Source organism: Meleagris gallopavo, chromosome 3 (genome assembly GCF_000146605.3).
Source record: "Meleagris gallopavo isolate NT-WF06-2002-E0010 breed Aviagen turkey brand Nicholas breeding stock chromosome 3, Turkey_5.1, whole genome shotgun sequence".
NCBI classification, from domain to species: Eukaryota; Metazoa; Chordata; class Aves; order Galliformes; family Phasianidae; genus Meleagris; species Meleagris gallopavo.
The window spans coordinates 51289553-51315387 of record NC_015013.2 but is presented as its reverse complement, the minus strand read 5'-3'; the positions used below and the strand labels follow the sequence as shown (position 1 = coordinate 51315387).

Below are 25835 nucleotides of genomic sequence, written 5' to 3'. Positions count from 1 at the left end.
CTTTTAGCCTCTGGTATCACATGGTTAGACTTCACTGTAACTACATGTTTTTTCCTATGTTGCTGACTTACCATCACTCTTAACATGTATCATTTTATTTGCTCAGTCATTTCACAGTCCAGTTGTTCTTTTTGGTCAGGTGGCCTATAACATTTAGTTTACTGTCTGAAACATCTCCAAGCTCAGTATATAATGACTCAACACAATTAGCCATTTCTCCCCAGCCTCTTTTCATGGGGGTTAATAAATCCTCTTTTACCAACAAGGCTGTGGCAACTCTTTTCTTATATGTCTTTTTAAAATAAAATATATCTTTCAATATCTGTCCTCCCCCTGGCTTTCAGTTATGATACAATATTTTCTCCACTTTATTATCTGTCTAGTCCTGTTACTTTTTTTTTTTTCCTAGCTAAATCTTTAATTTGTGTATACAGGCAGACACTTTAATATCCTAAAGTTACTGAGATAATTTTTGCTCATATTAGTGTTCACAAACATGAATTCCCCTTTTATCTTTCTTCTCATCTGTACCTCATGTGCTTTCCTTTCATCTTGGCCTGGCTCTGGACTGAACTTTTCACAACTCTGACATTTGAGAAAAAGATCATTGCCCATGTATGGTAGTTACCTTTTCTATTTGTGGAATACCTTTTAACCCTGGAATGATTGCTATAGTGCATAGGAACAAGCCCTGTACCTTTCATAGATACAGCTTGTAGGTTAAATGTTTTGGTTTCTATGGCTTTGTTAGAGACAGAAAGAGGTGAAATGCATTTTTGTGTTGTGTTATAATGAAAAATAAGAAGCATTTATATTTTCTTTAATTATCTTTGTCATGTTCTGACTTTTTATCACCACTTCTGTGATATCAATTCACCAGATCTAAATGACAAGCTAGTTGTTTATTAGTTTGATCTCTTCCTATTTTTATGCTTAAAAATATTGATGAAAGGAAACTACTCTTATCTGATGAATTCTATTCCAAAAGATTTTTCAGGAATTCTCATGTGGAGTTTTTTTTCTGGTGTTAGACTGTAAGTGTCTGGTAGTTCATCCATTGATTACAGTTTTCTCAGTCGCACATTTTTTACTCCTTGAAGTTCTTCAGCCAGACAATATGTTGCCACCTCTAACTTGTAAAGTAAGCAGTTGTTTCTGTTCATGTGTAATTTTCTCATGTCTCAAAATTCACAAGTATTTCTTACTTTTATTTTTGTAGGCAGGTAGAATGATCTTCTCATGTAACCTGTGTTCCAGCACATTCCACTATTCAGTGAGAAATTCAGTGACACACAAAATATTGGTTAAGTTTACTATCATGCCCCCAAAGTAGGATAACATTTATAAATGGGAAGTACATTTTAGCATGAAGCATCAGAATGCAATGCTGTATAAATTTTGAGAATGTATGCAATCCATAAAACAGATCAGGTACTGGGAGACCTCATTTCAGGCTTCCAATATTTAAAGAGAATTTATAAACATGAGAGAAATCAACTTTTTACAAAGGTGGACAGTAATAAGACAAAGAGGAATGTTTTTAAACTAAGCAGAGGAGAGAGATTTAGGTTAGATGTCAGGGGGAATTTTTTGACTCAGAAAGTGGTGAGGTGCTGGAACAGGCTGCCCAGAGAGGTTGTGGATTCCCTGTCCCTGGAGGTGTTTAAGGACAGATTGGATGGGGCCCTGGGAAATCTCATCTATTGCTTGCTCTAAAGGTATGCAATTATATCTGTGGCAGAGGAGTTGGAACTTGATGATCCTTGAGGATCCTTCCAACCGAAACAATTCTGTGATTCTGTGATGAGCTTTCTAAGAATTTGATTTGAAGAGTTCTGAGATAGTGCGAATTCATTACTCTTCTCTTGAGCTGTCAGTCTCACTGATGAAAAACATCTCATTGAGTATATTCCTTAATAAGTAAACATGTAAATAAACGTGATAATAAGTGATTGATCAAGAGGTTCTTACTCAATTAGAAGAATCATTTTTAATGTCCTTTGATTGACTTTGCTTAGTTTACTACCTGGCACCTATAATGATTTAGAGTGGAATATTGTAAATTGAATTACCATTTAATTATTATTTTCCAAGGATACAAACCTTCTATATTCCATCAAAATTGATACAATTTATTTTCTTCCATTAGAAAATTATGTTCTCTCTCTATTTGTAAATCTGAGAGTAACTTTTGTCACTTAAAAGTATGTTCTATCTAGTTTTCCGAGTTTAGGATTTATCTTTGTATGTAGTCAGAATATGTGTATTCTTTAATGTTCAGTAATTTCATGGTATTGAGAACAACATCCTAGCCTTTGTATAATTAATAGTTTGAGTGGACTTGACTGATGTTGAGGCTTTTTAGACTTTCTGTGAACTCCAACTTTTGACTATGATGAGACAGTGTCTTAATTGTCTTTATGCCTCCGTTCACTTTTAGATCAACCTGAACTAAGAATATTAATACTCTCACTCCAACTAGGCTGTAAAATTTACATGCAGTCTCTGCAAACAATGAGGATTACTTAAGGAAACAGAACATAAATCTGACTGAGTTAATCTGAAAACAAAGAAGATAATTGGATTATAGTCACTTTCCACCTTCCTCCTCAACCACTAATGTCTATCTGAAGATGCTGTAATTTACAGTATTTGAGTCTTTAGTTGCAGTGATGAGACAACCTATGTTGTGTTTCGTTGGAGTCCAATGTTGCATATCTTTTCAAGAACTTCCAGCATTCTTAGTTGCTGTAAACAATTACCTCAATGTCATTTCAATCAACATACGATCATCCCCTTCCTGTACCCAGCACTAGTCATTTCTCCTGATTATCATCAGCTTATGTGGAGCTCAGGATTTTTTGTTTGAATTTGAGGGATTAGTGACATATAGCTGTAGCCTAATCCCTTGGGAGCCACTAGGCAGTTAGAATCCATCTCATCTATTTCTTAGGTTACTAGAAGATGTAGAAAAGGACTGAGTTAGGGACATTCAGAATTTCTATTTCTTTTCAGTACCTCCACAGCTTTTGAATTCTTAGAAGAAAATCCAACTATAATAGAAAATTGTAAGCTATAGGTTCAGCTTTGAGTAACATGTTCCTGAATCCTAGAATATCAACTTTTCCCACTTTTAAGAAATAAGTAGTATTTGATAGAGAGTAATGGGACACCTGCAAATCTGTGAACAAACTTGATCAAGCCCAAAAGAAGCCAAAAATATCTTTACGCACAATCTAATTAAGGAACAGTTAGGCTAACCTTCTGGTTTTTCTGCTGGTGTGAAGTTAAATAATAATAAAAAAAAAAGACAGATCAGAAGAGCATATATACTTTAACTGAAATTCAATAGTTTAATATTTACCTTTGTGACATAGCTAGATTATCAGTCAGAAGGTAACTCTAATTAAGAATTCAGTTGTTTTCTCCACAAACTGAAATGTTCCATTAATTACTCTTGTGCAAACCTACACGAAGAGCCAAATCCTTAAATAGTATTAGACAATACATGAAAATTGCTTGATATTCAAAGACAGATATTTTCTGTCCTTATGCTAAGGAGCATACATGAGAAGTATGTTCTGTTCTTATTATTTTACATGGCATCTATTATAGACAGGAGTAGACACCAGTTATCGAGCTAAATGTACCCCTGGTTTTACCCACTATGGCAATTCTTATGTCTGTTACCATGCTTTACCAACCTGCAGACTGCTTTGAAAAATAAAAAAGAAAAAATCCCCCAGAGGTTGGAAATCTTGACAACATATTGATGACAAAAATCCTTGCTGGCTACAAAGTAGTTAAAGGTCAGAATAAAGGTTTGACATTCACACTGCTTAGATGAACCGTTTACAAAAAAAAGATGAACATGACAATTAGACAGTTTTCAATATTAGGAAAAACTACAGATTGTGAGGATTGCTCTCTCTTCTTAGGCATTGCTTTGTGGATGCAAACCAATGCACCACTGTATCTATATATTACCAGTGTCTGTCTCAATACATGCAAGTAGATCATATATGTCTTAGATATTAGCCTTTTGGATCATACTGTAGCTGACACAAGATTATTTTTCCTAGCTCAATCAATGACTAAAAAAATAACATAAAAAATCTCTTCATTATAGAAGTGCTAAAATTATTTATTATTCAAAAAATATTAGTACATTTAATTCGGGGAAGAAGTGTGCATTGACTTTGGGCTCATGACAAAAAGAACTTCCCCTGGTTTATGAGCCTCAGATTACCAAATAACCTTGACAGCTGAATCAGTGTTCCATGACAACAAGCAAGCCATTGATAAATAGCAACAAAACTATTAGATGTTGAATTTATGAGATGAGTAATAGAGAAGCTAAATTATAGGTTTACCATTTGAAAAACTACAGCATGACAAATCTGTGCTAACGTATGTGTCTGTGTATGTGTGAATGCACAGAAGGAAAAGAGAGAAATGGAAACTTTCTAAGACAGAGATAAAATTAACATGCCATGGATGTTACAAACGCACAAATATATTACTTTTATGTGAATTAGTTAAATTCAGTGTCCATTATGAAGTAATAAACAAATCATGTGTAAGTAATTGAAAAAGCTACCACTTGTGAAGTTGTCTTCCTGGTTTTATTCTCATTTTTACTTTTAAGCACTGTGCTGTAGGAAAAAGGGGAAATTCTGGTAAGCAGTAGATCTTTAAACTGCCTATTGCAAACTAGCAGATTCCATTTAAAATCAAAACCTGAAGTGTGAAGAGTCAAAACTAAAAGCAAGTGTATGTTCTTCTGGAGTTCAGAAACCTCTTCTTGGTCTACGGAAAATAATTTGCACTTCCTAGGAAAGAAAAAACAATTATTTTTTATTCTCCTGTAATCAGAATGAAAGATATCAGAAATCATTTTAAGTCAGGTTGAATCTTGTATCAGAAATAGTGTTGCTAGCAGGGGCAGGGAAGTAATTGTCCCTCTGTACTCAACACTGGTGAGGCCACACCTCCATTACTGTGTTTCATTTTGGGCCCCTCACTGCAGGAAAGAATGTGAGGCCCTGAAGTGTGTTCAGAGAAGAGCAACTAAGGTGGTAAGGGGTCTGGAGCACAAGTCTTACGAGGAATGATTGAGAGAGCTGAGATTGTTCAGTATGGATAAGAAGAGGGTCAAGGGAGACCTTATCACTCTCTAAAATATTTGAAGGGAGGTTGTAGTGAGCTGGGGGCCTCTTCTCTAGTGTAACTAGTAATAAGACTAGAGGGAATGGCCTCAAGTTGCACCAGGGGAAATTCAGGCTGGACATTAGGAAACACTATTTCTGTGAAAGAGTGGTGAGGCACTGGAATGGGCTGCCCAGGGAGGTGGTGGAGTCACCAACCATGGAGGTGTTGAGGGACATGGTTTAGTGAGAAATATTGGTGATATGTGGACGGTTGGACTGGGTGATCTCATAGATCTTTTGCAACCTTGATTCTATGATTCTATCTTACGTAGTCATTTATTTTAAATTATAGAAACTATAGAGGAAATCTGAGTGAGTGGCTGTTCATGTACAGAAACAGATATGATGCTGCAGATAGTGTCCTAATTAGATTGTTCTCGAGCAGGGAAGCACGACAGTACTTAATATGAGTGATCAAGCTTCACTTTATTGTTGTACACATAGGGTTTATATAGGTTTCCAATACATATGTATTTGCTTACTATTGGTGCACAACATTGGCTGCTAGGTGGGCTGCTCAGCCTTAACCAATGCTCAGTCAGCATTCACCCCTGTGCTGCTAAGCCAGTTTACTTGTCAGCCCTCCCCACATCTACAGAGCACAGCTGCAGATGTGGGCCCGCTGTTTATATGCTGCCCCAAGGACATTGTGTCTCCTATCTAACCCCTAGTATTTTCTCATGGGTATGCACTCTGTGCCGCTGCACCAGCTACGCTCGTACATATTCTCATGGCTGCCCTGCTCTTGCAGCCATTCCCCAACAATATGATAAGAATAAGATAACAGGAAACTTGCTAATACGACTGATTATCTTCCGGGCAGATCTATAGGCTTTCTGTTCTGACAGTGGTGAAGAAATTTTTGACTTACTGCAGTAAACGGTGAGAGAAAAATTGAAGAAAAAGTTTGATCAAAACAGATCTTGAAGTTACTTTTGCTTCAGAAACTTGCTCCACTGTGATCCAAAAGAACACACAGGGGACCTTGGGGGCCTATGAGTAACCTTTAACAAACTGTTGCTGCTCCTGCCAGACTGTAATAGTTATTGTCAAGTGGGATTCTTGTTCTCTTGTTTCTCAAAGCAGGACTACATTGGCAGGTGGCAGCAGCACTCTAGGGCTCATCTTGTCTGTGATCTGCAAGTGTCTGAGTTTGGCTGTTTTTCATGGTGAAACACCAATAGATTGACAGCTAACATTAAGTTCCTAGAAAAGTATTGTAGGTAGTGAGGAAGAATACAGCAATTACACCTTACATTCTGATTATGTTTTTCCTTACCTTGACTGGAAGATGCACAACAGTCAGACAAGTTACAGGATTAATGCTGAGGAGCTATATGAAGTTCTGTGACCTGTGTTAAAAGAGGACAGTATGCTAGATGAACTGATTGGATCTTCTGTTCTAAAAATCTATTAATTATACTTCTGTAAGAAACAGCTGCAGCTTTGTCAAAGGTGAATTAAACACTGAAAATTCATATTGTCCCAAATACTGTTACAGTAGCTACCGGAGATAAATTTGAAGCTTGACTAATAAATGAAGGAGATTCAAAGGCAAACTTAGCGAAGGTTTTGGTTAATAAAGCAATTGTGTGTGAAGGGTATTCAAACATTTGTCATTTATTCATTTTGCCTGAACCAGCATGAATGGTACTGTCATTCACAAATATTAATTAAGAAACATTTGATTGTACTTTTTTAGAAACTAATTATGCATATTCATCTGTACTGCATCCATGTCTGATGTCTGTTATATGGCCGTCATTTCTAAAGGGACACTAAAACTCTGTTATGATTCTGACCTTTAACATGGTATTCATGTTATCCTCTATTCTTAAACAGAGAAATAACTGAGAAGTCTTAGTATATTCAACCTCAGATGGTAGTTAGTGTCCAGTAATGCTAATGCCTATGGCATTTTAGCTTTCAGAAGATCATGAATATTTGCTGTGCTTGAGGTGCATATGGTAGAATTGTAACATTCCCCTCAAACTGCAGAGCATCGTATTTCCACGTCCTTCATGTTTGCAATGATGAATTGCCAAAAAGGTGCTTAGCCAAAAATGGGTATCTTTTTAAACAAAATGCTGAAGTTAGTCATATGCTTTCATCCAAAACAATCAGAACCTGAGCCAATTTAGTGCACATAAGATACCTTGGAAGGATTAATTTATGCTGTAGAGCTTGTAATATGTTTAACCAATAGGAGTTCTCTGCACACATGGATTTTTTTTATTTTTTTTTTTTCAAATCTTGCAGCTAAGCCAGTGAGCCAAATGCAAGATCTAGCACCTAAGAACATCTTGTAGATTTGTAATGCACCCTGAGGGTGCCTAGGGTTGAGAAATTATTGAGTGGATTACACAGATTCATATAATTATTTTTTTCATTGCTGAAAGACATAATATGAATACTATTATTCATACTGCATAAATTTCTTAGAATACTGTGGATAGGAGAACAACAAAACTCACAATATCACTTATCCAAAAAAGTTATTTTAAAGAGTGAGTTGAAGGTTTGAGCCCCTTTGTGTGTACCCCTTTGAGTGAGGTACTGCAAATGTAACACCTATACACCATACAGATCAGGTTTATGGTGGACAAAGCTTTATTGAATTTCTCTAGAAGCAAATTAACATGCAAATCAATACTTAGGTCTTGTAGGAGATGAAAGAAATATATCAAATCTGCTAATAATCTTCCTCATTAAAAATCAGTCATTTCTTCTCACATCAGTCATGAAAAAGTGAAGTATTTAGACAAGGCTTTTTCCAAGGGATGGTTTGCACACTTTATGCTAAATAACTAGTTCTTAGTGGGATAAATAGCCCTCTGTTGGAACCTCTTTCCAGAGTCTTTACAAAGAGCTGAGAAGATCCTAAACCAGGCACTTATGGCTGAAGTTAATGAAATGAAACCAGTGCTCAGAACTAGTATTGAAAGACTCACACTGAAAAATATTCTGAATATGCAGTGTCTTTCAAGTGTGGTATGTTGTTGAACTGTATGCGATGTCTAAAATTGAATTCAAGATATGTGGTTAGTTTTTCAGCTTATGTGAATATGTGGAAAGGTCTGGCTCAAAAAGAAGGAATGAAAAACATGACTGTATCTAATGTGTGTTGTATTTTCTAGTGATACACAATACGTTTTTGGGTCAAAGTCTCCTTTTTTCCCCAACGTAGCTTTATAATAAACAGGTTTGCCATGTTTCTAGCTATAGAGATGACAAGGAAGTTTGTTCTAAAAGATGCACAATGCAGCAACAAATATACCTAAGAAGACAAAATCTACAGACCTGGATATAACAAGAAATTGGCATGTTGGCACATTCCATGCAATTCTTTTAACACAGGAAGATATGGAGAACTGTATTTAAGAGGGGAGCATTGCACAGCCTGAATGGGGCCTGATGATTGCATCTGATACACAAATCCAAAAACAAAATTAGGCATTAAAAGTATAGAATGTATTATACTTCTCCACCCCAATTCTGTGTGGACATTTTTAGTTAATATCAAAGATAATAAAATTGAACATTGAGTCACAAAATAACATGCTTATCTTAAACTTGAATGTCAACTAGTTATCAAAAAATGAATGAATAGACCTCTGTGGTCAACACAAGGAGGGACTGCTGACTGTAGATTTTGTAATCTAAGAATGGTGCAGAACAACACAAAGTACACAAGTAAATGTACTACTAGTATAAAGACAGTGGGGCTAAAGTATATTGTAATATAACTGGTGGTATATTTTTCCCATTAGCTGTTTTTTTCTGGATTATCAGCCCAGCCTACATCTTTGTTCATCCCTTCCTGGGTTTATTTATTTTACAGCAGAGCTTGGATTAACATATGATTACTTAAGATTAAGCATGTTGAGTTATCAGTCTTTTACTTTTGTCTTCCTCTTCATTCCCCTTCCCCCAAAGAGATTTTGGCAGCACTCAAAAGAATAGTAAATTTGTCAGGATCCTGAAAACTTTGAGAACATGAGCTGAAATTAAATTTCTGCTAAACATAACTTGTTGCAGTTGTAGGTGAATTGATATTGTGTCAGTCCTCCCTGTATACATGAAATGTAAACGAGAGGATGATTGTAGTTTTTTAACCAGTTTATGCCTCACTTCTCTCACTTTTTTTTCCCCTGTCATTACCCATTAATCATTGCAGTGCCTACAAATGCTCCATGGCTAAGAGAAAAGCTGAAGAACAGATTTCAGGTGTTCCTGTCAACAAAAGGAAGTCTCTGCTAATGAAGCCTCGCCACTACAGTCCCAGCCTGGAATGCAAAGAGGAAAATGAAGACAGGACAGATTTACAGGAGAATATCGGTGTTCTCGATAGCAATTCAATTCCAGGTAATCATGTAATGAGGCTCCACTCAAACCTGAATTCCACAGAAGGGGAGCTATGAAACATTGTTTTCAAAAAGGATGCAGAATGCGTTTGGCTTGTAATGGAGTTGGAATAGTGCATTTCTATCTAGCTTTAACCATCCAATTATTTTGTACAAACTCCTCCTGGGGTCTAGTAAATGCTTTGTAGGTCACACAGAGAGACAACTACTACAGCAGGTCAGATATGGAGCAGCATCTGCTTCTCCACTAGCTCTGTCAAAGAACAAGGTTAAGCCCACCACAGATAAAAACACATTTATGAAGAGCAGATTTTCATCGGAATATATAGAGCTCTTAGGAAAAAAAAAATGCTTAGCAAAATGTTGTTGACTTTAGCATTTAGCAAAGCAGTTTCATGCATGTGACGGCTACGTGTGTTTTGATTAACACAATTACTAAAGTCAGCACTTTTATGCTTGTTGTTTAAACTCTTCTAAGTCAGACATGTCTGACAGTTTATTGAAACTTCTACAATGTGTCTGCTGCAAAATATAGAAGAGCATGGGGATACAAAAATATATAGCTATAGTTTTTCTTTATGTCTCTTTCTATTTATGTATATATATATTCAAGATGAACAATTAACATCAATCTAAATTGGCTGTTGCATATCTGTTTAAATAATACTGCACAAGTTGATAATCAGGGAAGTAAGGAGAAATCAGTGAAGTATATGCTGCATTGTTTTAAAGGGAAGAGTCATCATTAGATGGCAACCATCAAGATAAAAAGAAAGGGATCTGGCACTGGGAAATTAGTAATCATAGCTACTAAGAAAACAGAATACAGAATGAATTTATATTCTACTTAGTTGTTTGTTACTACAGATGTTTAAAGGTAATTTACTTTCCTCTCCCATTACCAAGTTTCTTGTACAAACTTTTAAAATATTTTGGAAGGAAGCAAAGAAATGAGATTAAGAATTTAGATCTTTATTCACTCTAAATAGAATTTTCTAAGAGGAAAATAATTCTCCCACATATTCTACATATGACAGCTACATATACGTACAAACAGAAGAAGGCAACTGTCAGATAAGAGTCAAATCCTTGTTCTACTTCAATCAGTGAAGAACTCTGTCTTGTTTCTGAACTTGCTGAAGGGAAAGTATTTTGATGATTAAATAGGTAGAATATGTGCTATATGCAGATGAACATAACTTATTTAACTTTTTTTTTTTTTCAAAAAAAGGGCAAGTGTTGAGCCACACCATTGACATAAATGTAGTAGAACATTATTTGCTCCCAGTCGTTCAGTTATGAGAAACAAACTGATTTCAAAAAGGTGAATTTGATACTTATTAGACTTCTTGCAATTGCTTTTGCCATTGATAATGCAATCTATATCTTTTAAATTAACCTTATAGCTAAAGTATCTATGAAAAAACTTCAGCTAGAACATAAGACTGATTGGATATTTACTTTTAATTTCTTAGAGTAATATTGCTAATTTTATTTTGAACTTTTCATTGTTGCTTCACCTATTAATGCTTCAGTTCATGCACTGAGGCCACTGCAAACTAAGCTGAGTTCTGATTATTTTAAAATGAAATATGCAGTCTATAGAGTGAAAAGCAAAGCTGAGACATCTGAATCATTAAACCAGTTAAACAGCACATTTTTTAACATTGCATTTGTAAAATTCTTCACTTCAGTATCGATCATGATGGTTTAAGAAACAATCACCTAAGTTGTGATGCCTTGTATTGCTTTTCATCTTTAATCTAGAAAAATAATTGAAAATGCCTACTACTATTATCAAGCCTTTTTATTTTTATTTTTTCTGAATAGTGGGCAGAACTAACTTCTTACTTTTTGAAATGACATTTTGATGTTATTGTTTCATTTTCCAAATGGCAGAAGAGCAAGTAATAAAACGCATTTGACTAAAGTTTGTTACAGAGCCAAATGATCATTCTTACTTGCTGAGATGTGAAGACAACAGACTTCTTTATTCAGAATACTGCAATGTGTGGGGTACCAGAACAGCTGCTAAAAAGTTATGCTAAGGATTACAGACATTTTTTTAAAACACAACTTCACGCACACAGTGCACAAGGCCACCTCTCCCTGCGTGAGCCCAATTTTCTGAAGAATAATAAGAATTAATCAATATTTTCTTTTAACATATAACAAACAGTTGAACCAAACAATTATGTAAACTGGAAATGACCCAAAATGCTAACAGTTTGGCAGCAGTAAAGTGAAATGCATTGTGGTGCACATGTGCATTTTTGTCCCCCTTTTCCCCTCCACAATAATCTGCACTTAATAGGAATATTTTAAACTATGTAGCTAAGCAACAGAGGTAATTGTTGCTTTCTAGAGCTTTTGTTAGGCACTCTAACACAGCCCAAATATGCATAATTAGGTATAATGTCTATAAATCATTATTGTACACATGTGGGTAGTTAAGTGGATTGAGAGAATAGTTCAATGAATTGGACATATTCACTGAAAATGCTTTTTATTTGTTTTCTGTAGTTCATAATACTTTAAAATTATCATAACCCTTTACACTTTCTCCTAATAGCTCACTGTGTTATGGAGAGAAACTTCATTTGCATTTTAGACTATACCTAATTTATTATTTAAACCTGGAGTTCTTCTGATTCAGGAGAGAACAGACACATCTTGGGAAATAGTCTGTGCTTGTTTATTCATCCTCCTTTCTAGGAAGTAAAATGTTAAATTTTTCAGTTTATGTTGAATAGATCCCAACAAAAGAATGTACCCTATAATCAGCATTATTGAAGGGGCTAGTGTTGTGACTAAATTCTTCCCTTCATCCAAAAATGCTTTTAGTTACTATGGCAATATTTACTTGATCCTGGCAAACCAGTGTTGATTTTAGAGAGATAATTACCAGAAAGGAAGATGATGGAGATGTATTTTTGAGTGTCCTTGTCAGAGGAAATGTTTATAAAAAAATTAAATGAAATACAAAAGGCATATTGTCTTCCACACCATCCACCTCTCCTATATGCAGCCTCTGTTACCATCTGCCTGCTGCTTTTCTTCTGAAGAAAGATGTTTATAAAGACAGGATGCACTTCAGTGGTGTCTTTAACAAGCCCTTTATGAGTCTGTACATAACAACCATTTCTGTTTGCCTGCATGACCTGATCTATCACTTAATGTGGCAATTGCAATGGTGACCAGGAGCTTGCCCTTAGAGAAGTGTGGATGTTTTTTCCTTCAAGGTCTTTTGTGGTGCTCAAAAAGTAATTAGGGTCTATTTTGAGAAAATATTTAGGAATCTTAGATGAAAGGAAAATGAAAATGGATTTTAGAGGAATTTTTAAATGTGTGTGTTTGTATATGTTTCTGTGTATATGATATAGATTCTCCTTATATAGTATCTATGTGCATATATACAGTGCATTATACTTGTGCAAATATATGTGAAGATGTATGTTGTAAGACAGTATATTTCTTTACCAACAGCAAAAAAACAGCAATAATGAAAGAATAATATAAAGCAGATACAATTTTAGAAGGGCTTTTCCTGGTGCTACAAGTAGTCATTTCAAATACAGCACTGGTGAATTAAATAATTTAAGGGTACCTTTGAGTAAAGAAATGAAATTTTTTAATATCTTCGTATCTCTTCTAGAAGATATAAAAAGCTTTTCTTACATGTTTTTCTCTTGCCATTTTCTTATACAGAGGAAAGGATTGCAAAACCATGTGAGGAAACCCCTCATTCAGGTGGGCAAGAAAATTCCAGTCAAAGAAAAGATAACTACACCAGTTACCAAGATGCAATGGCCAAATCTTTGATGAACAGTGGAAAAATTGCAAAAGATGCACCCAGTCAAACAGTGGCAGAAAATCTAAATGACAGTGGCATTCAATCCTTAAAAACAGAAAGTGATGACATTGATGAATGTTACATGATTGACTCAGCTGAAGGAAAGGAAAAGACTATTATTTCTGACCCAAAATATTGTTCATCTGAGGAAAATGAAAGTAACTCTGAAATGATGGAAAATGAGTGGGACAGCTCCTCAAATTTTTCAGAAGAAACTAGTGTAAAGCCCCATGTAACTCAGAAATATATTGCAGAGTGTAATCAACCTAGCATCTTGGAAGTCCCTGAAATTAAGAAGGAGGAGGTAGAATTTGAGCCTTGTGAAACACTTTGTGATTCAGAAGCAGAGCTAAGAGCACCCCAGGAGTCTCACCCAGATTCTTTTGAGAAGAGAATTCAGAATGTGTTCCCTGAAAGCGAAGAAGATGACAACGAGTGCCTGTCAGAAACCACAGAAATGTCAGTTGAATTGGACAAAGCAAAAGGGAACTTGAGTTTGCTAGAAGAAGCAATAGCTCTGCAGGCAGAGCAAGGGCATGTGTTTCACAGCACCTACAAAGAACTGGACAGGTTTCTCCTGGAGCATCTAGCGGGGGAGAGGAGACAAACCAAAGTTATTGACGTCGGTGGGAGACAGTTATTTAGCAACAAACGTAAGGAAGTATTCTTGGTTGTTCTTACTGGCTTAAGTATTTATCCTGTGACTGATAGAGAACTCTGAGCAAGGTTTTATAGAAACAGTAAAGAATCTGGAATTTAGCTGGTAATTTTGCTAATTATGTACCTTCACACTAGTGCCTTACATCTGACCAGGTTAAATACTGGGTACTTGGCTTTCTGCCAAACTGCTATGTGAAATGATCAGTAATGGCTGCTAAAAGGGCTGTGTAGCTGGCACTGACACTCCTTCTCCTCCTTTTCCTCCTCCTATGCCTCCTCCTCCAGAGAGTGTAAATACATACCTCCTGAATTTCAGCAGCCAAAAAAGAAGGCGTTAAAGCAGTGCTTAACGATAGGTTAGAGTGAAAAATTGGCCTCTTCCAGACATATCACCTAATTCCTAAGCCATGTGCTTTCTGAGCTCTGCCTACTTCACGTATCTACATTACATTTTACTATAGCCAGCATATCAGAGCCAGGAAAGCACACGTGTGCTCTTCTGCCTCATTCACCATCAGAGGAATTACCAGTAAGTTCCAAAGTCTTTATTGTTTCTGGTGCTGTGTGACATCCTACAAAACTGCAGGACCATTGTTCCATATTCTATATCTAACCAGGCTTCTAGAATTGGAGATTTGAAAGATTCAGGTTTGATTTGTAAACTGGATTGGCTGACATGAAAATCCTTGACTAATGGTAATTACAGAACATTGAAAGATGTCATTTTATAAGCACATTTTCTGCTGTAGTAAGTAACTCTACATTAGTCTGTCCTTTGATCTTTCCTTTTTGGCTTCCAAATATGGTGAAGCCACCCTAGCATAGATGCATTTTCTGCTTTTGTTAAACAAATGGATTTTGTGTTTCTAGACTTACTTTAGGGTAACTCTTCAGAGTGGCACTGTAGAGTGCGTGTAGATGATGATGTGGCATTTGCAAATATTATAGTTATTTAGTTAATTAAAACATTTAATGTATGAGATAACATATTTTTTCATTATTTGCAACTATGCTATATTCTGTATTATTTTCAGGCTGGAAATACATGTCATGCATCTCGTTCTGTCTTCCTATGTCATAAGCTGTATGTACTAGGTGTTGGTCTCCTTGCAAAACTACATTAACCTTTAGTTGTTCAGATGACTATGATAAACGCAGAAATTCTGCAGGTACATTTTTTTTTATCCTGAGACCGGGTTTGTTCACTTGGGTTCACATTGGAGTCAATGTGAGTTTCTCACAGCATATAAGGAAAGGAAGAGTGATGGCAAGCATGGTAAAATTTGACCGTTTCTGATTTACCTCATATTGTCATTACTAGTAGTTTTCAGGTGAACTTAGGGGCTATATTCATACAGGAACAAATAAGACCATCTTCAGGCTGTATAAACACTGTATGATTTTAGTCAATGTATCATTAGGCATAGGTTTGGTTTTTTGTTGCTTTTTTTTTTCACATAAATTACTGTTTTTTATTTCTAGTGATGAAAATCCATCATCAAATCCATCAGCTCTTAATTTTCTTTCTTGGATGCTACATCAGAAGAACATGTCTTACATTTACATTTTTCCATCTTTTTAATGATAAACCTTTCCAATTACTGCAGGAAAAAAATAAATCATATTTTAGGGTCTCTCTTTATTCTCTGTCCACTACTGCAGTACTTTCCATTTGCAGTTATTCTAAAAAGCATGTGGTCTCCTGTTGATGCTCATTCTATTTACTTTTCTCCCCAATTTTTAATTTTTTGTCTTTTACCTAAAGTCTTGCCAGGAAGTTTAACCCTCAGCTGTCTCTGGCGATCCTGCCGCTGAGCACATCCTACCTCACGGTCCAACAAAATCAGCTTGAAGAAGGCTGCTCCCTGTGCTGGCTGCAGCTGTTTTCTCCCCCAGCGCCGAATGCTGTTGGCAGCCAATCACAGATTGAGCTAAAACCATCCTCAGCAATTTATGCGGCCACTTCCTGCAGATTTCTCACAAGAGATTTTCTGGACCAGAATACATTCCTTTCTCGCCCAGACTTCTGATCCTGCATTGGAAATCAAATAAAGGCTTTTTGACCAGAGCTTCTTGCACAGTTCTAGGTGCTTGAAACAAAAATTGGGATTGCACTGTGGCTATTGCAGAGTGGTAGCTCTGAGGCTGGGCTGAGACCTCCTCTTTGAAAGGGTATCAGCTGCTCCATGCTTTCACTGTCATTGTGGGCTATTCCACAAAGCAGCATTGCCATGTGTACCAGAGGGAGCTGCTTGTCTTGCCTCTCAAATGTAAAGTGGCATGTATTCAGTTTCCTAACAAAGAACCTACAGCCTAGAGATCTGCGATATTTAAGGAATGGCTTCTGTTTGAAATGCTTTTTTGTTTTTGTTTGTTTGTTTCACACCTCATCTTTTATTTGGTTGTCCCAGCTTCCTGCGGTCTGACATTAGCAGAGTAAAAGATTGTTTCTGTTTGGTGTTTTGTTTGTTTTTTTTTCTTTTTTTTTTTTTAATTTATTTATTCCTTTATAGATCTTGCTGTTGGCTGATGCTGCTAGTTCTCTGGCTTATTGGATTGTAGCTTCTGTCCTGTTTGAAGCTCTGAATGGAATAAATGACACTGCAATCCTAAAGCTAAAGTTTACCAAATAAATGGCTTACTAGGCGTGAGGAGCCTCTGCTTTAAGGATACAGTGTGTAATAACCTAAAGAGATGCTGGAATTACTTAAGCCTGTGTTAAAACTTTGTGTAGGAACTGTGTCTGAAGTACAAAAGAGATTTTATCATCCTCCTAAGTGCACTCAGCTGAGTGCAGATAGGGTCAAAAACCAATCAAAATCCTTATCTCATTTCTTTGCAGACTCACCCAGGCCTGAAAAGAGAGAAACCAAATGTCCCATCCCAGGATGTGACGGCACAGGGCATGTGACTGGGCTGTACCCCCACCACCGCAGTCTCTCAGGCTGTCCTCACAAAGTTAGAGTGCCACTGGAAAGTGAGTATCATCACCCTGAAGTCCACAGTAACTGGATCTGGACTACTACTGCAGGTAGCATATGTTCTTGCTGGAAAGGAAAACCACTTTTTGTGTGTGAGATTGCAGAAAAGGTCTGGGAGGTGCTATCCAGCTCTTGGTCATTCCTACTTGCACACAGTAGCCTTATGAATCTTGCTTGCCCATGCCTTTTCAAAAGGCATACAGCACAAAGATTACCTGTCCTTCAGAGCTTTAACTTGATTTGGTTTCCTGTCACCATCCACCATGGCAGCTGTTTTCACACTTATAGCAACTTAGAGTCTGGGGCATGATTGTCCAAAGATGTTTCCAGCACCCTTCTTACCAATGAGCTCAATGAGATTACTTCCATCCACAATCCCAGTGATCCACAGCAAGTCCCTCTCCTAAGGCTGTATCATGCTAATCTTTGTATGGCTAGTCTAGCCTGAATTTCCCTCTTTATTTCTAATTGTACCGATCTTGTTGCACTAGTATGTGTATGTGTATGTAATCCTGCAATGAGATGCAATGAAGTGTTGCATAAGATAAAATATAATGTAAAACTTTGTTTAAACAACCTAAATAGTCAGATTGTTTTCTGCAGGAGCATGCAAGACAGTAAATTAAAAGAATACCTGACAGAACAAATCATTTGACTGAACAATCAGTTTTCCTGATGCACTGTACTCCTAAAGGGATAATGAAGACATGAGAAAAGATATACAAAGATGTTTCCTGTTTGACAGAGACTTATGTCTCGCTCTTAATAAAGATGGTAGACATCACAGCACATAAGAAATGTGTGTGCAACAGGTTGTAATCCTGCTGAGAGCATAAATTTCTGCTTGGGGGATGACTAATCGATCAAAAGTAGATTCAGAGTAGAGCAGATGATCAGAAGATGTCAAGATTCAAAAGGGCATACTCAGAACAGATCATTTTATATGGTGGAAGGTGTGGAAAGCCTTTCTGTGCCTGACAGCTATCCCTTCCTGAGCCAGAGAGGGATTGCAGCTATAAGTATGCCAATTGTAGTTCTCAGGAGTTCTCTATAGCCTCACTTTTTTCATTTACTGTGTTAGTGGTGTGAACCAGAGAGCTACAGGCTTCATGACCTAACAACCCTGCTAAATTCCATCTTTGTCCTTCTGAACTCCCAAGAAAAAAACATTTTGCACGTTGATAGACACACTACAACTAAGTAGCAGTCAAATGGTCTGTCTTGGAGGAACTGGTCTGGCTGCATTGCTTTTTCTCTTCTTTTGAGGTCACAATATGACAGAACTGGGAATCTTCTGAGTCTGAAGAAAAAATATTCTTATTTTTTAATATTTATGTTATTCAGTTATGTATGTTACCAATTGTTTTTCTTCCTTAGTTCTTGCCATGCATGAAAATGTTTTAAAGTGCCCCACACCAGGATGCACTGGAAGAGGACACGTCAACAGCAATCGCAACACACACAGAAGGTAGAACACTTGCTGCCTGCTTAAAATCTGACATACTAATGAATAAACTGATGGTAGAAGGAAGGGATGCCATTCAGAGGGACCTCAACAGGATAGAAAGGTGGGCCCAGGTGAACCTGATGAGGTTCAACACAGCGAAGTGCAGAGTTTTGCACCTGGGCCAGAGGAATCCCAGGCATCCATACAGACTGGAAGGAGGGTCCTTGAGAGCAGCCCTGTGGAGAAGGACCTGGGGGGTCTTGATAGATGAAAAACTTAACATGAGCCAGCAGTGTGCCCTTGCAGCTTGGAAGGCAAATGGTATCCTGGGCTCCACCAGAAGAGCGGTGGCCGGCAGGGACAGGGAGGTGATTGTCCTCCTCTACTCTGCTCTTGTGAGACCCCATCTGGAGTACTGTATCCAGGTCTGGAGGCCCCAGTACATGAAAGACAGGGAGCTGTTGGAGAGGGTCCAGAGGAGAGCCACGAAGATGATCAGGGGGCTGGAGCATCTCCCCTACAAAGACAGGCTGAGGGAGCTGGGCTTGTTCAGCCTGGAGAAAAGAAGTCTGTGGGGTGACCTCATTGCAGCTTTTCAATACCTAAAGGGTGCCTACAAAGAGGAGGGGAATCAACTCTTTGAAAGGGTTGATAACTGCAGGACAAGGGGAAATGGTTTTAAGTTGAGGGAGGGGAGATTTAGGTTGGTTGTCAGGGGGAAATTCTTTACAGAGAGAGTGGTGAGGTGCTGGAACAGGCTGTCCAAAGAGGCTGTGGATGCCCCGTCCCTGGGGTGTTCAAGGCCAGGTTGGATGGGGCCCTGGGCAGCCTGGTCTAGTATTAAATGTGGAGGTTGGTAGCCCTGCATGTGGCAGGGTGGTTGGAGATTCATGATCCTTGAGGTCCCTTCCAACCCTGGCCATTCTGTGATTCTGTGAATTAACTATGTTCTTCTTCAGCAAAACATGAAATTTTACAGGCAACACTTATAGAATCTCTGTAAAAGCAAACTCCATTAATTAGTTTCAGGAATGTCATCTTCCTGCTTGGAACACCCTTCTCTGTTTAACTTTCTGCCTGTAGGGAGAAAGTAAAACAAAGGAAAGCCTTCCAGACAGGCAGCTGGGGAATCACAGCTGAGCTGCAGGTGAGGCAGAGAACTGAAGCCACTGTTGTCAGCATGGCTCCTGTGAGCACTGATGTCTCCTGGCAGGCAGCAAGCCAAAATATGCCACTGTAGTTCTTATGGAGGGCCATTCCTCTAGAAGAATATGTTGTATATCTAATGTGCAAAAAATTGTCAAAAAAATCTTGGCTGAATTGAATTTTTGTGGGATTGATTTTTGCATGATTGATTTTGGTTAATTGGCTATGGTAAAAGGGCACCAAAATCAAGGATTATCATACTATGTTACTATCTCTGATGTAAAAAGGTAGCATGAAGTCTTAATTAGAGTGATCATGAGATTGTCTAACATAATATATAAGGAACCATTAAATATTTTTTCAGTGTTTTACCTGTTTTAAATCCTTGGTTATCTTAGCAGCACATTAGGTATATCGTAAGTGAACCATGAATAAGGGTAAGAAAACATTGTTTAATTAAAGCAAATAGAGAAGGAAAGGAAGAAAAAAAAAAAAGAAGAGAATAAGGAAAAAAAAGAGAAAAAAAAAAAACCCAGCCAGAAATAGCAAAATATTCACTTTAGTAGAAGCCATTGTTTGCATACAGCTATTTTTTCCCCAAATCCACTTTCTAACTTTCTAATCATTAGGAGGTTTACACTCAGGAAATAGCTCACTGAAAAAATAAAAATAAAAAAATAAAAATCTTACTGTGACTTGCTAGCCACAAAACATTAAAGCTCAATGCTGGAAAATTCCTACATGATTCAGTTTCCATAATATCATCTCTATTATGCAGATTTCACAGTTTTGCACTAAGGGATGTAAGACAAATGAATCTGACTTTAAAGGGCAGCTCTTATTGTCATAGAGTCCCAGAGAAGTTTGAAGCCATTGGTTTCCATAGCACATTTCTGTTACTTAAAATTTCATTTTAAGATTTCTTTCTTCTTGTTTCTTTCCTTCACCTTGTTTTTAAACAGCCTTTCTGGTTGTCCAATTGCTGCAGCTGAAAAGTTGGCAATGTCCCAGGAAAAAAGCCAGCTCGAGTCTCCAAAAGCAGGGCAGTGCCATGATCAAACTCACAGGTAGGAGCCTACCATGGTCTAGTCTGCTCAAAGTATTCTGCACAAACTCTATCAGTCCTCAGGTCCTTCACACTTTTTTTGGGTCCTAGCTACAGAGGTATTTCAGTTTTGCAAAATGAAGCTCTGTGAAGGTAAATAACTTGCCTGTATCTCAAAATTGTCAAGTGGCATTCTGCTGGTCATTGTGAGGTGGCTGACACTAAAGACAATGGACATAAGTTTCAAAAAGCAATTCATTTTCTTCTACTAAACCTTACTTCAACACAAGTATCCTAATGGACGATTCTCAAATGTCTTCCTTCTGTAAACAAAATCTGCTATCGTTGCTGAAGTGTTGGAAATGATTTTCTGGAACTGTTCCTTTGTTACAACACTTTGTCCACTGAAACATTATTAAAGATCTTTTCGAGCTTACTGCACCTCTAGCAGCACAGGGCTACTTTGTTGTGATTCTTCTCAGAGGTATCTTTCAGTGATAACAAGAAGTTGCATTGTTGATGCACTTATGTGAAAAGGTTGAGAACTCTGCTCTTTCAGTTTCCCCACTGTTGATAAATTCATGTTATGAGTTTCTTTATTTTAAGTTTATTGATTTAATTAGTTGAATTTATTTTTTATACAATGGCATCAAAAAGAGAAAACATTTTTTATTGTGATTGTATTTTGTTCAGAGTTATATGGACCCTACAGACATGCATAATTTGCACATCATTGGCACCACGACTGTTACAACCTATTATATTCAGGTCTATTTGGGGACACTTTAATTTGTGGATTATTGACATGATCAGCTCTAATGGTTCCTTCAGAGCCATTATAGAATATTATGTCCATGTGTCTGCCAACTGCACGTGCCTTAACTCTACATATGAAAAGTCCTTAGGAAATTACTAAAGACAAGTACTTACTGAACGGTAACTAAATGGAATAACACACTATAAATCATTCTTCCCAAATAGCAGAAGCAATTATTTTGGATCATTTGTATTAAATTTATACCATAATCATTCACAGTAAAATGAGAACAATAATGATCCATAAGAACACACTTTCTGATACTAGGATGCAACTGTCTGCTACTTTTCAGTAAAATATTATTTAAGGATATTCTTGCTTTGCTATTCTTGTCTTTCTCATGCTTTTCCTCCTTTTTTCTGCAGCACAAATTTAACTAAGCAGCTTGAGGTAGCTCAGTACAATTACAGAGCTTCACAACCAGTCACTTCCTCCAGAACCACCCTCACAAAAGAAAAGGAGAAGTTCGGGAAAGTACCCTTTGATTATGCCAGCTTTGATGCACAAGTCTTTGGCAAACGCACAATAGCACCTGCGGTGCAAGGGCGAAAAACACCACAGTTCCTTGAATGTAAGTTTGAATTTCTACTATATTTTGGGAAATGGGCTTTTTTTTTTTTCTTTTTTTTTTCGTCTTCCTTACTCTGCTTTCAAATTTACAGAATTCTGAAAGTCTTTATAGGAAATGTCTTAAGCTACTTATGGCCAAAATGCTAAATATATTCACCATTTGCTAAATGTAGACTGCTAGATTACTAAATATGATCACTATAAGGTTTACTTTTTTGATGTGTCTTTGAAAAACGATTGTCAGAAGAAGAGGAGAGTAAAAAAAATGAATGATTTTTATCTTATCTGTTGGCTTCCTCCTTGGTTAAATTTTGATATTCATGTGATAGTATGCTACCATGAGAAGTCCCACAGAATGTCATCACAGGATGCTATGAATTATATACAGCATAATAAAATTTCAAGTTAGGTTTTAAAACAAAACTTGAGATACTTTTTAGCTGCATCCATACACATACTCTTCCTCCTAGACCATGTGCTTCAGCTGCATTACTTTCAGGACTGAATTTAATTCATTTTGGTTTCTTATATTTCTGTACTACACCATATTCATAGTGCAGACATATCAAATGCATCAAATCATTATCAAGTGCTTACATCATTTGCAGATTTGCTGAAGTAACACTCTGTAGAAATGAGATGCTTTAGTGTGAACAGTGATTATTTATTGCATATGCATTTTCACAACCTGCGTGGGAAACTTCAGCAAGATTCTGGCCATTATAAAATACTTCTTAGTTTCAAGAAACACACAATTCAGTTTCCACGAGGAAAATAGGAAAAAAATGGTTTAATTGTACCATGTAAGGGTGCAGAAGAAAATAGATCTAAAGTTATGTAACAGAAGACTCTTTTGTGCATGACAAAAAGGGTAGTAAAAGAAAACGAAAAAAGGAAAATTCATCTAACTTAAAGAAAGGAAGGAGAACATTTGTAGTAAGGTGAACATAAAAGCAGAATTTTTTAAAATGCATATATATGACATAATACTTCTAAGAATATACTATAAATATTTATATATATTTATAAAATATGCTTACTTGTGCAAGTATTTGAACATGTATGTATATTTATCTATAATGTATATGTAGATACCTATGCCTTTTTTGCATATGTGTGTGTATATATATATATATAAATACCTCATTTAAAATGACAAATGAAAAGCGGATATTTATGTGGACTGGAAAATAGGCTTGTTCAGATGTAAGCAAATATGTGCACTGCCAGCTTTTTGGGTGGCAGGTTTTCCAATTTTGTTTGTAAAATTGAATACACCCTATTAGCTGTCTCTTTGCACAGATGCATGCCTATTTCACAGGTTCATCTCAAGGAAAAAATGATTGAAATGTTTTTATACAAATGCAAATCCATAGATATGCAATTTCTGTATAATGTATATTAGGACTGAAGTCTACGGCCTTTTGTTCTTACAAAGATCGCAGTGTACAGCTATTATTTTAATGGAAAGGTGAAAGTAAAAGAGCAAGTGAGTGTTTTAGCTGTGCAGATGCACAAAAGTTGGCAGTAAGAAGCTGTGATTTACAGACTGGTTCAACGTCCCATGTAAATATGAAGCTAGCCAGAACCACATCATTAGTACTCTGTGGATTCTGCATTTATAAACTTGATTTCTTGACAAAACGTGTATCCATCAGAGTCCTGCTTTTTTTTTTTTTTTTTGTGCCTGTTATGGTTGTTAATAGATAAAGCACCTTTTTATTTGTTAAAAATAATATGAAATTAGCAATAGTAAGTGCTAAAAATGAAGACCCTCTTGTTCTGTAGTTTCACAGAGGGGTAGTTTCATTTGTAATAGAGAAAAGGAGAGCTGAATCATGAAGCTCTTAGTTTTGCTTTATTGAAATGCCCTCAGTATTTAGAAAAACCAAACATGGCATTCAACTACAGTCAGTGCACATAAGCAACTATTTCTTCTACAGCATCCCAAATTAGAGGAAAGATGTCTTGAATGTCTTTTTGTAGGTCTTATCATTGAAATACAGTCAGCCAAAGCTCTACATCCACAGCCTTGGGGCTGAAATCTTTATGCAGCAAGCAGTTTGCTATACGCAGCAATGTTGTTGGTGTATTGGGTGTAGGCTGAGAAGCTGGATTTTGGACACTTTGTAGGACACTGTAAGAACTACAGGGAAATGATGATTGCTTATTAAGAACTGAGATCATGATGCTGTCTTTTCCCAGCCACAGTTAGTGACTTCTCAAACTCCAAAATACAGAAAAGAGAGTACAGTTCTTTCTACCTGTTTTGGAGTAAGTGCTGATGATGGAAGAGAAAACAAAAAACCATAAATGCCACTTCTGTCCATGAAAGTGCTTTTCTGTTCACCTGCTGGCTCTTTGTTCTTAAGTGACCTCTTTGTGTTTACTGAATATTATTCCAAATGATAGTCATCATGAAGAGATCAGCTAAGACCACTTTTATTCTGAATATTCATTGTTTGTTCTTTTTGTGTGTCGTTTGTTTGTTTGTTTTTGTTTTTCTTTCACTTGTTATTTTGTTGTAGGGAAGGGGATATTTCGGTTTGGGGTTATTTTTTTGCTGTTTTGGGGTTTTGGGGAATTCTCTAAAGGGTAGACTCAAATTACAGAAAGTTTCCAGAAAAAGTTTATTCAAGAGCATGATCTTTTTCTCCTTACTCATACAAACAAAGCTACATAAATAATAGTTATTCATTTAAGTAGGGTAAGCAATGTTGTTTTAGCTAAGACTGGATAAGTCACTTGTGTCTTCTTACACAATAGAGCTCCAAGGGGAAGCCTTCAGAAGGATATTGGCAAGTTCATTTTTTTACCAGTGTCATCAGATCAAATTTGATAATGCATTTAATCCTTGTTCAGTCTTTCCTTAGACATCATTGTGTTCCATGCCTGACTAAGGAATGAGAAAATTCTAAGTAAATGTCTCAGATGCTTTGTTAAAAGATGTGTATATAGAAAAGTTATTTTCTGGTAAAAATTAAATATTCATATTTCTGAAGCCACTTTTACAGTAAACCTTTAGAGTCAGTAAGAAATTCATTGTTTTAAATGTATTCTCTGAATATTTTATTATATGAAATTGTAGTCTGAGAAACAAGACTATTTTATGGAAAGAAATTGCATATTTAAAATTGCTAATCAAATCTCTCTTCAACAGCAAAGCATTTTTCAAATCCAGTGAAATTTTCTAATCGACTGCCTAGTGCTAGCGCCCACACACAGAGCCCTTGCCATGCCAACTCTTATAGCTACGGTCAATGTAGTGAAGACACCCACATAGCAGCAGCTGCTGCTATCCTGAACCTTTCCACCCGCTGCAGGGAAGCAGCAGAGATCCTCTCCAACAAACCACAGAGTCTGTCTGCCAAGGTAGGGTAGTCCAAGAACCTGGAGGGTGTGCTAGCTACTGAACTGTGCGAATAAACTGTCTTTCATGTTAGTGACTGCATTAAATCCCCAAAAAGAAGGCTTCTGTTTGCATGCTCTTTTGAAGAGAAAGAAAAAAATCAGTAATGTAGTGACCATTTATTCATAAAAATAAATAAATAGCAGGAGTTATGTTGTTATTCTTTTCATAATTGAGCCCTAAATACAAAGAGGAAATTTTGTGGGAATAATAAAGATGGATATATGAAATCTAGCAACAATCTGTGTTGGATAATGAGTTAGATATGTTTAAAGAAGGAATTTTCCTCTCTCTGAAACCTGCCATAAACAATCATTTTGGAGGCTGTTTTAA

At 36.7% G+C, this 25835-nt stretch overlaps 1 protein-coding gene across 1 annotated transcript in view; it reads left to right on the top strand.

Annotated features, from left to right (window-relative positions):
- LOC100548693 (suppression of tumorigenicity 18 protein-like) overlaps positions 1-25814 on the top strand; it is a 36271-nt gene extending 10457 nt beyond the window's left edge. Inside the window, exons 3-9 of the mRNA XM_010708897.2 lie at positions 9388-9575; positions 13283-14080; positions 16930-17064; positions 18446-18536; positions 20624-20728; positions 21889-22094; positions 25254-25814. Of these exons, the coding sequence (XP_010707199.1) occupies positions 9388-9575; positions 13283-14080; positions 16930-17064; positions 18446-18536; positions 20624-20728; positions 21889-22094; positions 25254-25474 (1744 nt within the window). The 3' untranslated portion in view covers positions 25475-25814. The remainder of the gene's footprint in view (positions 1-9387; positions 9576-13282; positions 14081-16929; positions 17065-18445; positions 18537-20623; positions 20729-21888; positions 22095-25253) is intronic.
- Positions 25815-25835: the final 21 nt, after the last annotated feature.